Source organism: Amblyomma americanum, chromosome 9 (assembly GCF_052857255.1).
Source record: "Amblyomma americanum isolate KBUSLIRL-KWMA chromosome 9, ASM5285725v1, whole genome shotgun sequence".
NCBI lineage: Eukaryota > Metazoa > Arthropoda > Arachnida > Ixodida > Ixodidae > Amblyomma > Amblyomma americanum.
Window position 1 is genome coordinate 145,035,086 of NC_135505.1, and position 16,607 is coordinate 145,051,692.

At 46.2% G+C, this 16,607-nt stretch overlaps 1 protein-coding gene across 3 annotated transcripts in view; it reads right to left on the reverse strand.

The window, feature by feature from the left end:
- The window catches only part of mv (lysosomal-trafficking regulator mauve), a 77,711-nt gene that overhangs the window by 29,326 nt on the left and 31,778 nt on the right, over nt 1-16,607 (reverse strand). For all 3 annotated transcript variants that reach the window (XM_077637896.1, XM_077637898.1, XM_077637897.1), the window contains 11 exons: nt 16,142-16,408; nt 13,094-13,322; nt 11,490-11,627; nt 10,415-10,789; nt 7,547-7,689; nt 6,886-7,052; nt 4,916-5,045; nt 3,864-3,973; nt 2,497-2,574; nt 1,665-1,762; nt 463-555 (listed from right to left, as the gene is read on the reverse strand). In XM_077637896.1, coding sequence (XP_077494022.1) covers nt 463-555; nt 1,665-1,762; nt 2,497-2,574; nt 3,864-3,973; nt 4,916-5,045; nt 6,886-7,052; nt 7,547-7,689; nt 10,415-10,789; nt 11,490-11,627; nt 13,094-13,322; nt 16,142-16,408 — 1,828 coding nt within the window. The remainder of the gene's footprint in view (nt 1-462; nt 556-1,664; nt 1,763-2,496; nt 2,575-3,863; nt 3,974-4,915; nt 5,046-6,885; nt 7,053-7,546; nt 7,690-10,414; nt 10,790-11,489; nt 11,628-13,093; nt 13,323-16,141; nt 16,409-16,607) is intronic.

The window sequence follows — 16,607 nt, forward strand, 5'->3', positions numbered from 1 at the left end:
CATGGCACCTGTATGAAACCAACCTTGAGACATCAAAGAGAACAACATGAATTGGAGAACAAATCCTCATGACATCATAGCAGACATCATATATCATATCATACTATATCATATTATATCATATTACATCATATTGTACACCAATGATATAGCTAATGAGATCAAAGTGAAAATCAAGAGAAAAATAAATGGTCCACACCTGCAACGTCAAGAGATAGTTTATGGCCTTTAGGGAGAGAACAGAGCAGAATCCAGGGGAACGTAAAGGTAGCCAGTGTCCCGCCAAATGTGACGTGGACAGATGAGATACAGAAGTCAGCGCGGACAGGTTGGCCAGGAGAGAACTGAGAGAGGCCAGCAGCAGACATTATCTATGCCAAACACGAATGCGTGTTAATTCCAAAGAGAGCCTGTCACCTGGTCTTTCCTGAACACTACTCCAAGTGAAGACAGTGATCTCACCTTCGGTGCAGAAGCCCACGAGGAGTTCCAGAGCAGATATGTACAGCTGAGCTTGGCACTCCCGAAACACTTGCACAGCCTTGCAGTTCTCACCTGCATTGCAGAATGTACCTGGCATCAGCCTATTAAGCTAACCATGCTACACGTAACTAAAGGGCAGGAAGTTCTAAGCAATGCATGAGGATATTATTCAGTATGCTATTCAGCTTGATTCAGCAGTTCACTCAGCAGCCATTTCTTTCCCAGTGTCAGGAAAGTGCACGAGCCCGTTCAAGTAATACAAAATCTGCTAGGCTTAACTGTTAACCACGCATGAAAAACAGCCAAAAAGAGGCTTCTTCTCTTTAGTTGACCTCCATGCCTTTCTGTACTTATGTTTCTCTCTCTGTGCTAGGGTTTCTAGTATACAATGTTAGCAATCTAAGTATTGAAGCAGAATCCCTGTTTATTAACCCTTTGAGTGCCATTTATATACCCGTACGTTCTCCATTCCGCGTTCAAAAATGCGTGCCGGAAAGAACGCAAAGCTAGCGTGCTTGGAGTGGTGCCGCCATCTGAAGTATATTTCTAGAAGCTTGAATTAGCATCTTTCAGCTGGGTTTGTCAGCTGAAGGTCTGAGATGGTGAATTCCTCCCTCCTATGGGGGGGCGTAGTGGCTCACTTGGCACTAGTGCTGCACGCTCAACTTACGAAAGGTGTAGAGGCTTCTCTGTGTGTGAGCGCACCTATATGCTTTCAATTCTTCATTCAAACACTTCTGAGTATAGTTCTGCCATCTGTTGTAACTTTGCAGAAGGTTTTCTTTATCCTTCTCTTGCCGCGTCCGCTACGGGGCGTCAAGTTTATGGGCCGTGCGCTGCTACCCCTCCACGGGCTCGCTCACTCCTATCAGTGGCAAGCCAAAGTCATTGCACAGCTCTCAAGACTCTCTCTTTCATCTTTTGTCCACAAGTAACTGTTTTTACTTTGTCCAGGCTGCTGAAACTCCCCCCTCCTTTTGGCTGCACCATTCCCGGAAAAAAATCCGGCACTCAACGGTTAACAATATTCATGGACCAGGACATAATCTGCTCTATTTCCGACTATAGGTCAGTGCAATGTGTCTCATAAATGTTTTCTTCTGACTGCGTCACAAATATAGGGCGTTACATTATGTGAGTAGCATGGCAAGGGAAAGAGAACTAAAACAGCATCGACTTGCCACAGCGAGTGTTGTGTGCTTCTGAAAGCCGTGCAAAGAGGGAGCACAGAGAGTGGAAGCACTCCATGGAGATCTTGCCAGTCTGTTCCGTAGCAAGCCTGTCGCAGAACAAAAAGAAACACCAAAACTTCTTGAAGCCCTCTCAATACAGGGTCTAAAGAATTCCAGTTGCTGCTATACACATACATCCTCAAGAAAAAAAAAAACTAAAAATGATGTCAACAAAAATCCTAGCCTTGCTACACATGAATATCAAGCAACCAAAATATTCGACAGAAATAAAGCTTTTGATTTTTTTTTTCCGAATATTTACCGATATCATAACTGCAGCATAAAAAAGTGTCAACTTTTCTGATTCCGATATCAACAGAGACTATAAAACATCACTGAAGATCACAACACAATCGAAAACCTGCAATGCAACTAGGAGATCACCCGCCGCGGTGGCTCAGTGGATGTAGTCTACCGATCCAGAGTACCCGGGTTCGAACCCCTGTTCCTTTAAATGGAGGCGAAGCGCAAAAGGGGGGCCGTGTGCTGTGCAATGTCAGAGGATGTCAGAGCACATTAAAAGAGGATGTCAGAGCACATTAAAAGAGTTAAAAGAAATTATTCCGGAGACCTCCACTACAGCACCTCTTTCTTCCTTTCACTCCCTCCTTTATCCCTTCCCTTACAGCCCAGTTCAGGTGTCCACCGAGAAATGCCAGACAGTTACTGGGTCATTTTCTTTCCTCAAAACCAATTTTCATTTCCATTAAGAGGTCAGACTGGTGTTTTTGCTTAAAGCAGCCCTTTTCGCATTCGTTTGCCACATCCCTATGACACTTACCTCGATGTTGCAAGTGAAGCGCTCCTCACAAGAGCTAAGATGAGGTCCACAAAGCCATCTCCGTGCTCTTCATGCAAGCTGTAAACGTTGGGAGAGCAAAAGAATTGTGTAGCATGAAAATGATGTGTGCAACGTCTGTAGACCAACTTTTGAGATGAAAAAGAAAAAAAAAATGGCAGCCGATTTAGCGTGGTTAGGCCAAATGCGAATTAAGTGCGCTAGCACTTCAGTTTTCACTTTGATTCTGGTTCGAGGCTCGGTTTTCAAGGTCCTGCAAGCTTCAGATAAAGATTGGTGAACTCGGTCAGACTTAAGCTCTGCCTTAAGATATGACGCAATAGCGCTGTTGGGTTAATGCTCATGTATTCTTTAATTTGCATTCATAGATCCCCAAGGTCCTCATATCACTCATGGCACAGTGGTGCAGGAGCTGAACAATACGCCATTGCCGCAGCAGGTGGTTGTTTTAAACACAGCCACTGGCAGGACTTGTACAACCCAGGGTGCCTTCCCCGAGCAACCTCTTGCGACCAATCGTTAATTTAACTGCCACCTACCACAGTGGGCAGTTAGCTCACAATACGATGGGCAGGTTGCCAACTGTCACGGTGTGCAGGTTGTGATGGCGTCACAAGGTCACGTGACCTAGGTGGCAGGTGGATAACCTTCTTTTTCACTCGCAACGCTGACGAAAATTACAATGACATTGACGACGCCGAATTTTCGGCAGAACGGAAGTCTTGAGGCTATCGCGTTAAAATGCTACAGCTAAAGCTTAGTGAAATGCATCTCAGTGAAAGATGAAATGGCTCTGATAGGAGTTTCAAGCATGTCAGCAGCTCTTTCAGATAAATGAATAAACCACTCTCATTGCTCGCAGAAAGTGACTGCAAAGTTGCAGACACCAGTCATCAAATGAAGTAACAAGAGAAAACTTTACATTCTAGCAATGACAATTAGGCACGTAACCTGTTAATTGAAAGCAATAACAAAACAAGATATCATCATAGTCAACCCAGCTACGTCCAGTCCAAGAGCACAGCCTCTCCAATTGACCTCCAGCTGCAACCCTGTGCCTGCAAATCTCCCTACCTTATTCACCCACCTAACTTTCTGCTGTTTTTATGCCCAGATTTTATGCTGGTAGCAAGCCTTTATGCATCACATGTAGAGAACCATATGAAATGTTGTAATGTTTCTAGAACGCAAACTCTTCAGTGCCCATTTCTGTGTTCCGTGTCGTCGGCATAGTCAGTAACATGCCACCTGCCATGGTGAGAGAGCAGGACTTTTTTCACTCTCTTTTTTCGTTATCTTTTGACAAGGTTGTCTTTACAGAACAAGCACAGATTTTCTTAAGTACCGACCTTCGGTTGAAAAACAGTGCCCTTGGAGCAGCGACAATCGTGGTAGCCAGGGATTCTCCCAGTCCGTTGGAGTAGAGAAGACGGGCTGCCCCTTCGACATTGTCACACAACTGAAACACAGGCGCAAAAAAGGAAAAGCTGTTGTATGAAACTGAAGCGAAGGCAAATAACGTGGCAATCCAGGCTCTTCTGACAGGGTGCGCCATGGGCACACTTATTCGTCATTTAACAATTCTTACGTCCTCAGCACCTTTTCACGATTTCTCAGGATGAACTTGCTGTTGCCACTTTCTTGCTCTTTTTATGTCTTTGTAGTGAACAGTATGCAAGCCCTTTCAACTATACCTGTCCAAGCATGGGCTAACGTTACGCTGAAATGTTATGTCAGGATAAGACAATTATTTTATCTCCACATTCACTTATCCAACAACACCCCAAACTAAACATTTCTAGGTTTTAAAACGAGTTTTAAAGTTCTGGCAGTGTAATGGTTAGATATTGTAATGTATAGGTGTGACACTGCAGTGGGGTAGGCATGTGGTACTACGAAAAGAAATATGACCCCATTTCAGCAGACATCATAGGTACACTTCACTTGAATACAATCCTCTGCATCTCAACCACCTAAAGTCCACCGGTTCAATTCAAATCACTCACAAACACCTTAGCACAACTCTGAACCTTGGGGATGGACACGTGCTTTTTGAGTTTGCTCTAGTTTCCACAACACCACAAGTCAACTAGCTTCCCTCCTTGCCCCTCAAAAGAAATGCATGAATTAAATTAATAATGAGCACCTGCACATCAAGCACCTGGCTATACGCAATTATTATATGGTCACTCAAACATAAAGTGGGTAAAGCAAAGGTGGCGTTTAAGCATGCATAAATCTGAGTGCTCAGGGAACACAAAACAGCATTCTAGGGAACACAAGGGTTTTGCGGGACCCAGTCGGGAACCAGTGTGCTGCATTAAAAGGTCCAAACTAGGTACTACACTAATGCAACTTCACATAACTAAAACTACACCTGTGCACTATAAAATCACAGCACCTGTCGAAGGAGAGAGAGTGTCCCGCAGCACAGCACGGCATCGTGCACTGTCCGGGGTAGCAGAGACAGTAGCAGGGTCACGGATGCCCTGTTCGAGGCCTGGTCCGGCACGCGGCCATGTGGGATCTTCCTGCACAGACGGTACCAGAAGGAAAAACGGTGTGACAAAGATGACACGTGACTGGCTGTTACGGTCAGACAAAGGCCAAAACAGCACAGCGACAAAGATTCAAACAACCAAGGAGCTGACAAAATTTAGACCCTGCACGTTGCATAAAATGCGCTGTATACACAGTAGCATTTTCCGCACACAGCACCACGAATCCCAACCTCGCCTGCTCACTTCTCGAGATAATTTGCTGCTGTATGGCAAACTCCTACAGGAATGACAAAAATGACGGACGCTTTTAGAGCCAAAAATAGTAGACCCTACAACTTCTATTTTCATCAAAGGGCCACTAATGACAATCATGGATGATGCATACTGCATACACTTTGTAAGGGCCGCACATTTTTTGCAGTTTTTATAAGGTGCATCTTTTACATGAGACCGTAATTTTCCCGCAAAACTTTCAGCCTGCAGTTTCGCCCCGATTACACGTCTTCATTTCATGCTGTGGCACACACTCTTAAAATTAGCATAGTTCCGGTGAATCTTTCGAATACATAATGCACTAAAAGGACGCGCGCCCGACAGCTGGCGTAAATTAGCTGCCCGAAGTAAAACAGGTTTCCAGATCAATTCACTGGCAAATGTCATGTGATTATAAGTTATTAAGATTCTCTGAAGACCCAGTGCTCATTGCCTAAGCCAAAGGTCCAGAACAGCGCTCCACACTTGCGATCTGCAGCAGTTAGGGCGAAGTGGCCTGCGCCTGGCCTGCTTTTCCGCATGCTTCACTGTCAAAGGCCTGTAGAAATCAATTACATGTTCATTTTAATGTGAAGTCATTGTGTGATGGCACACTGCTAACAAGGTTAGACCTTTTACGATAGACTGTGAGCATATTTAAAGCATTTCTGAAGCGGCTTCGAAGCAAAGTCTGCTAGGCCTGGCAACACTGGGTGAATGACGAGCAGTCCGATGGTGCCCCAGTCTGGCGCGAAAAGCGACGCCGCAAGGAAACACACTGCCAGTGTGGGTGCACACCACTCCAGTTATCGCGCAGCCCGACGTTTTGTCCTTCTGGTTGTGAACACCAAGTGCAGAAGACGTGTTTTAGCAGCACCCAGGCACCTCTGCTTGTGGTTGCAGGCGGAATCTGGCACGTGGAACGACACATCTGTTTCCGCACTGAGTGCCGCAGGCAGTTAGCATCCTCTAATATTTCTCAGCCGGACATATCACATGGGCGAAATTGTACACTCGAGAAACAATTCTTCTGGCTGAAATTTTTTGTTTTGAATTACCGGCAGCCAAGTTGGGAGTGCGGCCCTTACGCAAGTGTAAACGATATGACTATAATAAAAAGCAATGCACCATGCCGCAGCCGTCTGTTTGGTTTCGTAACGCACAGTTCAAAGCCTTCAGACCACATTCACTGTTCCATGCATATGCATTCAGATACAGTTCTACAAGAATCGTGCTTTCAGTTAAACCATGCATATTTCTTTCCGCTCTCAGTATCCTGACAACTTTACGCATTACATCATTATAGAGATCCTCGTGGGAAAGTGTCGCGTGGTTTTTATTCCAATAAAAGCTATCTGTTGGCATCAATCTAGCATAATACAAGATCAACTAACATCACAGGTTGCTGGCTAAGCCAACATACCCGAGCTAAGAAAATCAAACTAACGTGCAATATGTGGAACTGTCATGCAAGTGGTGCCCACAAGCACTGATGACATCACCACAGGGCTCGGCTCTTCTGCACTTTATGTACAAACAAACTGAAGGTATGAAGCACAACTGAACAGTCTAATGGTGTCACACAGCTGGTTGTAGTTCCTGTGAGGGGGCACCTCACCTGGCCAGGTAGAGGGGCCGGCCCAGGAGGATCCGACAGCAGGACTGGACCAGGGCCGCAGTGGCCGGATATTGGGCGAGCTGCAAGCCCAACAGCTGGAAGCCCCGCGCCTTGAGAAAGCGCGCCTCCGTGTCACTGGAGGCCTTGCTCAGGTAGGCTTCCAGCACCTGCCAAGGGAAACAGCAGACTGCTGCAGTGCCTAGCTGTGCTTCTTCATCAACTGCTATCTTTAAAAAGTATCCCAACAGCGTGCCCATTTTTTAAAGATCTTTCGAAGCAAGCATTTCCGGTATCAGCAATGCATAAGCATTTCTGTCTGGCCGCCTCACGACAGGCGGGAGATGCATCAGTGTGTATGTTGACCAATCTACCTTTGTGTTTTCACTAAAGTACCATTCACCTAGTGTAAGTTTCCAGACAAACAAACTCATGACCAGAGTGAGAGTGGACGTGAGTGTTTGCAGGATGGCTGCGTCATAATCTGTTCATACCAGCTAAAAACCATTCTATGCTGCCTTTTACAAAGTAAATCTGTATGGAGATTCTATCCCCCAGGTGACAACAATGGTCTGGTCACATATAAGCTGCTGACAAACACGGAAAAGTGGTGAAAAATGGGTGGCTGTTAAGAGTGCAACTAAGTTAAAAAAATCATACTCACACACAGCACCTGGTTGCGAACCAGTGCATTCTCATTGTGAGCCAAGATTAAAAGTGCCTCCAGACGAACCACAGGCTCAAGCTTCTCACGAACCACATTTTCAGGGGCAGTCACCAGGATATCTTGCAGCAACTTCAGGAGACCTGCATTTAGTTTCAAAACAAACACAAAAACTGTGTTTATTCTACATTTGTAATGCCCTCGTAGCCAAAAACCAATGTGTCAATAAACTATAGGGGCAAGGAAAGGCCATGGGACTGGGGACTTGATCTAGTTTCGTTTTCTTTTAGATATTGTAATGATTTCTCTATTGAAACTATAACACTGTAAGGCCTTGAACTACACAAAAAGAAATGACATCAATGCTTGGAGCTGTACTGTAACAGTGAGAGCTAGTCGTGCAGCACAGTGAGCTTTGTCAATCAGGACTGCAGACAACCAAAGAGACTACCTTTATAATGTTCCGCAAAACAAAACCATACTACTTCAGTAGTAATCATTAGCTGCCCATGAACTGCACCCATCCGATATTCCCGCAATGTTGATAAATAGTATGGTATGCCAAAGTTCTGGGGCAACTCTTTTCTGCTGTAATTGGCAGACAGCGGGAGACACTATTCGGGTAGAACAGTGGCAGCCTTAACCATGCACACAAACTGTCTAAGGTCTTTTTTAAGGTAACCTTTTTTAAGGTAACCTTTTTAAGGTAGTCTTTTTTTCTAAGGTAACCTTTTGATTTTAAAGTCCATGTACAGTACAACCCCACTGATACATTTTAAAAATTGCGGGGGGGGAAGTGTTATCCGGGGGAAGCGTATGATCCAGACCACAAAGTTTCAAAAAATGTAACTGTTCAATGAGGTACGAAGACTTTTATTCACAACTTCACTTCATAAAAATGTTGATTAGCATTTCTTAGCACAAGATCTCAACAGATCCTTTCTAGTGCTCCTCAGAATTCAGTCCACCTTTGCGCTGTCTTAAGCGCGTGAAGGGACTCTGTAACGCATGCTGTTCGTCGACAGCAAAATCTCTTCCTTGCAGTTTTCGAATGCTTCGCCCCTTCGCACCTTAGTATTGCGAGGAAGCCACCGCGGCCGCTGACGCATATTTTTTGCATTTGGCCCGCTCGTGTGTAATCATCGCTGCAGTTCTTCGATGCTTCGCCCCCTTGCCATTATGCACTGCGAGGAAACCACAGCATTTCTCCTCTTGATGTCGCATCATCGCAAACACGGCTCTCTCGAATGCTAGTGCGCCGTTTTTGTTGTTGTTTGTTGCTGTTGTTGTTGTTGTTGTTGCTAGGGGGGGGGGTGCTTTGCCTCCTTGCACCTACGCACAGCAAAGAAGCCACCACGACTTCTCTGCTGCCACCACCATTGCATTCCAGCTCTTCATGTTTCATGGCCTCACGTTCGGCACATTTGTATGTTTGCACATGTGCAGTTGGTCAATAAATGTATTATATGACCACAACATAGTAGTAGATGAGAAATCGTCTTATCCGGGAATGTATTAACCAGGAGAAACATAGTGTAACTCTATGGGACATTTTTGATGTCTGAGGTTTTGAGCGTACGAACCAGGAAATCGCATGAACTGGGAACGTATCAACGAGGTTTTAATATATTCCGCTGTGACCTCTTCAATGAAGTAACTGTTGACTTAGTGACAGTCAAACCGCGAGCCACTTTGCACAATGCAATAAAAGGCAGAGTGAAATTCTTCATAACTTGTGGAAGTGACAAGTTTCATGGCTGCTGCCATGAGATATGCCACTTCGAACAAATTCACAGCGCTCAATATAACTATCATAGTCCCGCGCACATGTCAAACCATGCGACAAACACCAACACACGGCCAGAACAGACGAACATCCATGCACTTTTGCTCTCGATTTGGCCGCTGCACCGAGAGTGCCAATATTAGGCTACACTCGCACCGCATGAACTGGCACTGCACTGCCATGCCAGTTTTGTGAACTAGTGCAGAAAGTGCAGCCATTTTGAGGAGACCTCGATCGTCGCTGTTGCCACTTGAGTTAATGGCACACTCTTTGTTCTCAATGCGGTGGCCTACAGAGAACAGTGCCGTGTTGCCTTACCCTTTCTTCATCCATAGCCATAACAGCGCACAAGCCTGAGCGCAATCACGCTGATAACGGGACAGTGGCAGTGTTCGGCATGGCTCAGACACTGCACCCGCGACCAGTGGTGCAGGAAAGGTGTTTGGGGGGGGGCAGCCGGAAATGCTCGCTTATTTCTGCGAGGTCTTTCTCTCTGTCCTTGTGACCCTCATTGCCCAAGGAAACGGATCCTCGTGTTCGATAGCGAGCAGTGTGCACTGCAGCGTGCTAGGACAAGATTTATTTGCATGTTTCGAAGCATGACCAGTGGCCACATCGCATGTTTCGGCATTGGTAAAGTGAAGTGTGGTGCAGACAAGCACAAAATACCGAAATTCGAGAATTTTTTTTTTATGCCTGTTTCTGTATGAAGTTCATGATTCTTCTAACCATTCGATGATTCGCACCAATTTTTGGATCCCCGCCAAGTCCAAAAAATCGGTGGGCAGCTGCATGCGTGGTTTAACATCCCGAAGCAAAATGTGGGCAACGAGGAACATGATAGAGGAGCACTTCGGATTAATTTAAGCTACAGGAATCCTTCAACATGTACTGACATTGCGCAGCACATTCTTTACACATTGTTTTTCCACATCCATCCAAATGCAGCCACCGCAGCTGGGTTTGATCCTGCCACCAAGAAATCAGCAGCTGAACGCCAGAGTCGCTCAGCCACTGCGGCGGGTTGCAATGTCACCAAATGAGTCTGTTATTTTCTTTAGTGCAATTCGTTATCAGCTCACCCAACACAAGTCCAGTCATGTCGTCCTCAACTTCTGATGGCTCCTCATCCATTTCTGCCCAAGGGTTGGGAGAGAGGGGCACAGGCGACGATGTCACAGGTCGCCGAATGCTGCTCTCGAACGGGCAGCTCGCTCTTGACTGTTCCTCACTCCGGTTGTGGCTTTGGCTGCTAGCTTCCATCTCTCCAGAGAGCAGCAGGCTCAGTGCCTCGGTGGCCGTCGGCTTCGGCCCTGGCTTGGCTAGTGCGGGGCACGGCTGGGGCGGCTCTCCGTGAACAGATGCTAAGTTAGCGTCAACCAAACTGTTGCCATCAAGGCTGCTGTACAGCTGAACCGTTGTGGCTGCAGGGCACACCTTCACAGTCTTTGGAACATCTAGAAGGCGTGGGAAGTGAACAGGTAAAAAAAAACAACAACAATATGGAAAGGGGTGGAGCAGGAGAGCTAGCCAAGCGCAACATTGCAATCTTCCTCACCTGTGTTGTTTTGCTTTCTTTATGACTATGGTAATCACGATTAAGCAAGCACTTCGCTGTGCCAAGAAGAAAACAAAAGAATAGAACAGCAACTAGAACCACTAGGAACTAAAACAGGTGCAAGGAGCACAGAAATGAGAATGCTCAGTAGTGAGTTATGCTGAGTCAACATGCAATATGTTGGGGCATGGTAGTATGCAGTCTAAGAGCATACTGCGTCTCTGTTTAAGGTTGAAGGCAGAAAAAATTATTGCATGCAGATCACGGCTGATAATATTTATAACTTAAAAAAAAGACGTTAACATAAACAACCTACACTACTACCACTAGTGCTACACACTGTGAACAGAGTATATTAGTACTCTTGCCATAGTTAGACTAAACCAAGCGTACATTACAGTGACATCTAAATACAGCAAGAAAAACTGCCAAGAGAGGAAATGCATCACAAAAATTCAGTTGGGAACAGAGTTGAGTCTTTTCTATGCATATAAGCTTTGCTGCTTCGCGGGGGGGACTGCAAATTGTCCCACCATCATCACTCCAAAATGGCAAAACCAATGACCCAAAGACAGCTGACCAATGCAGCAAGCGCTTACCGGGTTCTTTCACTTTCCTGACTGCCTCATTTGCCGGTGATCGCGAAACCATTCCGAGCAAATGGCCAAAGCTTCCCGACAGTGGACTCGACGAAAGGGATGACGCGGCTGTGCGACTGGCCTCCATGATAGAAAAACCTGCACTACGTTGCACCAAACATTAACCGCAGGCCAGGTACACATGCAGAAACCATGCAGCGAAGCATAAAGCAAACGTTAAAAAGGTCAAAACTGGCAGTAAACTCTCACAGCTCCTACGGCACTTTCCCTTGTTTTCATATATGCTGGTTTGTTGCTGGCTTGCAAAGCTGGCATTAAATCTCAAGGTCTGCTCTTTATCTGTTTTTGATGATGAATTCATGATCACATTCACCAGAAAATGCAATATGGCCAAACAGGCTATCTTTCCACACATGGCTGATGTGGCTACAGTACACATTGTGGAATTATGCAGTATTAAAGGCTCGTTAATTTAAATGTCATCTGAAAGTCAGTGCAGATATAAACTACCGTCAACCAATACCAAAATTCTAGGAGAAATCAGCACTCCACTGACTGATACACTCGAATATGGGGTAATATTTATTTGAAAAACCACTGCACTTTCATTTTTTTTAAATTGACAAAGATTAGTAGAGTGCATTCATTATGTGGGGGGGATAATATTAGCAAGAATTGGTATTTTGACAACCAAAACAGTGGATGTGTTAATTTAAGCAAGCACATACCATCTTGCCAAAAGTAACCAACGGCGGTTTGTTTCTTAACCATGCAGTGAAGCACTAATGGCAGCCTTAAAGCTCTGAATCTGTGTAAAGTAATGCAAACCTTTGTCCTCACGTTTTGATACTTTCCTGTGTTTAGGGGTGCCACGAAGACTCCACTATACAGTTGAGAAGCAAAAACCTGCCGCTCGGTTGTTTTTGACAGAGGGGGTACATTTGGCAAGTAAATATATGGCAAGCATGCTTTTCACCTTTTGTCATGGCAAGCTACATATGAGGTTAAGTAGGAAGTGGAAACCACACAGGAGAGATAACCACTGGGAAACCACTGCCAGTTACTACACCTGTGTAACGCGAGACTCAGTGCCAGCTATTATAGAGTTTTAACACCACCTAAGGTAAATTGCAGTATTGCAGTATCAACAACCATAAGATAAACGCGGCTAGGCATGCGCACGGCAACGGTGGCAATGACAATGCATTACTGTATTGGCCGTACTAGCGAAATAACTGTGCCAAAACTATTTCTGATGTTGAATGTGCCTTTTGTTATGCCCCTGCATGGCACTCACTATGTGCAGAGGTATGAATAGTGCAAGCACTAGTTAGTGCCACTGTACGGAGAGAACGCCATAAATCATTGGTGCAGCAAGCCTTGCCACTCCCCTTTGCTCCTTGTTAATCCTCTGCACTATGGCAATGACATCTCAGAACCAGGAAACATGCCGTAACCAGCTGTAGCTGTAAAACCTCACATTACATTCAAGTGGATACGGCACTACTAATTTAGTGCCCCAAGATGAGAAGCGCACTCATATGCTGGCCAGTGCAAGCAGTGCAGTACAGTGCAGTACAGTGCGAGTGTGGTGTGGGCCTGACCTGTGGCGGCAGGTGCGCAGTCCTGTGGGGGCAGGGAGTAGAAGGCTGAGCGTGCCTGGGCCACATGGGCGTTGGCAGCACGATGCAGCAGCAGCAGGAGATCGAGGCAGGCACTAAGGCGCTGTGCCAGCTCCCCAGTGGCCGGCACCAGTGCCCCCAGCAGCTTGAGCACCAGCGGCAGTGTGCCAGGAGGGCCCAGGCTCACCTGGCTGTCATCCACCAGCAGCCGCTGGGTGAAACGAAATAGACTGTTAGGATGAACTGATCTTGGAACTTTACAGAATGGCCAAAGAACAAACTGCTGTTCTTGTTGTCTTTCTCTTGTTGCTGTTGTTATCATAGCGAAAGCTTTACTAGGCTATGTCAGTGGGGATCGTGTCCGCAAAATGTGTCGGCAGCAGTCGTGGGCAACTCAGAAGAGGTAGTGTCAAACGAGTGGTTGTAATCAAAAGGGGATGATGTAAGGATGCTGCCCCCCCCCCCGAAAATTTTCGAAAGCGGATGAATAGTTAATTAATTAAAGCCAAAAATGTCCAAAAAGTTGGCGGGGCCAGAAGAAAAGTGCCGCAATATCTGAAAACGCGGGGAAGTAGGTGGAGCTACAGCATAGCGCCAAATTTGAAAAACCGGAAGTGCAGATGGAGCCAAAGCGTGGAGCCAGGTTTGAAAACTCGAAATGGGCAATCACGTGACCAGTGATAAGTGATCAATATGTAACCAGGAGATAGAAAAAAAAAGAAGGATAAATTAGAGGCAATTAAGTAATTAATGAGAAGCAAAAGATAATGGGCAGGTAAATAGACTGGACAGGTATATAGTGAGTGGGCGGGAACGAAGTGTGGCAGAAAAATTGAAAACTCAAAATGGTTGCCAGGATGAAACGAGGATATAATCAGAGTTAATCGATAACCAATCAATCAAGTGAACTAGAAAACAACCATGACGCCAAATCTGAAAGGCGACCAGTGTCAAGGAGGCGTAAACACTTTCGCATTCTTCCAATGTGGGTAGCCACGGCGATCTCTGATTTTTTACCACTTTTCTTACAGCAGTTGTTCCTGCTGTTGTTGTCATAGTCGGTGTCCTTGTAGCAGTCATTAATGTTCCTGCTGCTGTGGTTGCCAGACAATGGCAGGTATAGTCGTTGTGGTGATTATGATTATGACGATGATTTGACTTTTAATGATACAACTACAGTCCGGCCAAAAAGCACCAAGGCAAACATGTTTCTGTTCCACACAAGGTGGGACCAAAGAACCTTGTTTTCAAGCATTTCACCGATGGAAACCCAACACCAGGCGAGGAGAAAGCAAGTACCCATTGAAACACCAGTAGGTAACCGGCGGCACTGGAACTGAACCCTAAACCTGCCACATACAAGGCGGATGCTCAAACCATTAAGCGGTTGCTACAATACCAAAGACGTAATTAAAACAAAAACACCTTTTCGGAATACCCGAAGGAAACTGTGTTCTTTCTGAGGCTGAAGCTGAGTGCACAAAGATGAAATGCTGTAACCGAAAGTTTGGAGCCACAAATAATACAATAAAACATCATTAATTCGGACGCCTTTCCTCTGCTTGGGGTCCGAATTAACGAGGTCGGACTTCAAGCAGTGAAAAAAAAAGTCCAAATTATCCGAATGTTGAATTGTCGAATGGTCCCCCAAAACTGCCTGAAACCGTTCGCGTGAAAGCGAAATTTATTTAGTGGAAACCTAAGCCATTGTTTTCTTTGAAGACAAAAACTGTGTGACAACAGCCATTTCTCGCAGTTCTGTCAAATGTTTTCATTCATTCACACTATCAGAAATGTCGGAAGCAGAACTGCTTCACAGTGGTAAAGCTCTTCGCGGCTTCTTACAGCATTTGAAACGGTAGCGCTGAAGCTTCTTCGGATGTGGCGTTGCATGCAAAGAGGCTTCACTGCACAAACAGCGAGCAGGACATGAAGAGCACAAAGTTTCGGCGTGCTGGAAGAACGGAAATACCATGCGGACAGAAGCGAGAGAAGTGCGCACTAGTGCCAGAGCAGCAAGATGCCTTCGAAAAACACAGAAAAAGATAAGTAACAAGGCACTCATCGTACCAAAGAATGTGCAGCTTGGCTGGCTCGCTAATATGCACAGCTGATAGCCACCATCACCGCGGGATAGCAGCGAAGCTTTGAAAATGAAACTGCACACCCAGGCTCTCTCTCGGCCTATCAATGGGAACCTCCCAACCGTTAACACGCCTGCCTTTGCAAGCACATCACCAGGGTGCAGGAGGAAGCATGATACGCAATTCATGCCTGTGAACGACTATCTGAACGAACGCTTTTCGAGCACATCATATCTTAACACAGTGCCCCTTCGGGGACCCGCTCGAATTAACCAATGTGAGCCCAGCAGTGTCCGAATACACAAGCTTGTGTCGCCATAGGCTTTCATGAGCGTTTGGCAGGACTCCGGCAGCAGTCCGAACAATCCGAATTTCCGAATTACTATATTTCTGTTTTTCCGAATTACTGTATAGGTTTTACTGTATTTGCTGTTGTGACAGGTCAAAGAGGAAAACACAGGAGCATGTTCAACTATACTGCAGCCCCAAATGGTCAGCACTCCATACACTTGTCCAAACCACACAAATGGCACACTGTGGCATGACAAAAAACAGCATCCGATGGCAGTCATAAAAGTTTTAACAGAATTATGGCCACAGGACACAAGAGAGACAACAAAGGCACTGACTGAAAACTAAGAATGTGCTGCTGCTAGCTGTCTGCAGTGTACTACTGGGAACAACGTCCAGGACACGCGAGACATAATTTAGGCGCATAGGTGCCATGTCTGCCAACAAGCACCCCACCTGACTACAATTAATTAAAACATGTGACCCTTATCCTCACTTCTACAAGTGTAGTCTCGAGCCACCAGTTAATAAGAGATATCAGCTTCAATTTCTCTCATGCTTACAGGAGACTTTTGTCTGATATATTACCCAACCTCAACACCTTGGGCTCAACAACTGGGGCTCAACACCCGCTCAAAGCTGCATGTGTACTCACCCTGAGTCCAGCCAGGAGAGACCCCAAGATGGGCGCAGCCTGCATCAGGTTGTGCTCACGATGTGGGTGGCGCTCTCGGAGCAACGCCCAGGCAGCAGCCAGCAGGCGGCGGCGCCCGGGGCCCGGCCTCCAGTGCTCCAGTAGGGTGCTGGCCAGCTGGGGCCACACCAGCAGGGGTTCCTGACCTGTTGGGTGGCGCACAGCCTCCACACTGCCCTCCCCGTCCCACTGGAGCAGGGGGCGGCTGCTGCAGGCATTCACTGCCACCTGCACGACATATTCACCAACAACAACAGTCAGGTCAAATACGCCACGGGATAGCGGCCTCTCCCAGGAACCTCTACTAACCCTGCATATCGCCGGCCATGAGCACGCCACCCCAGCAACTTTCCCAATCTCTCTGTTCCCTCCAAGCCTCTGCCACCCTCAATTGCACTGGCCTTGTCTTGGTGTCCACTCTATAACC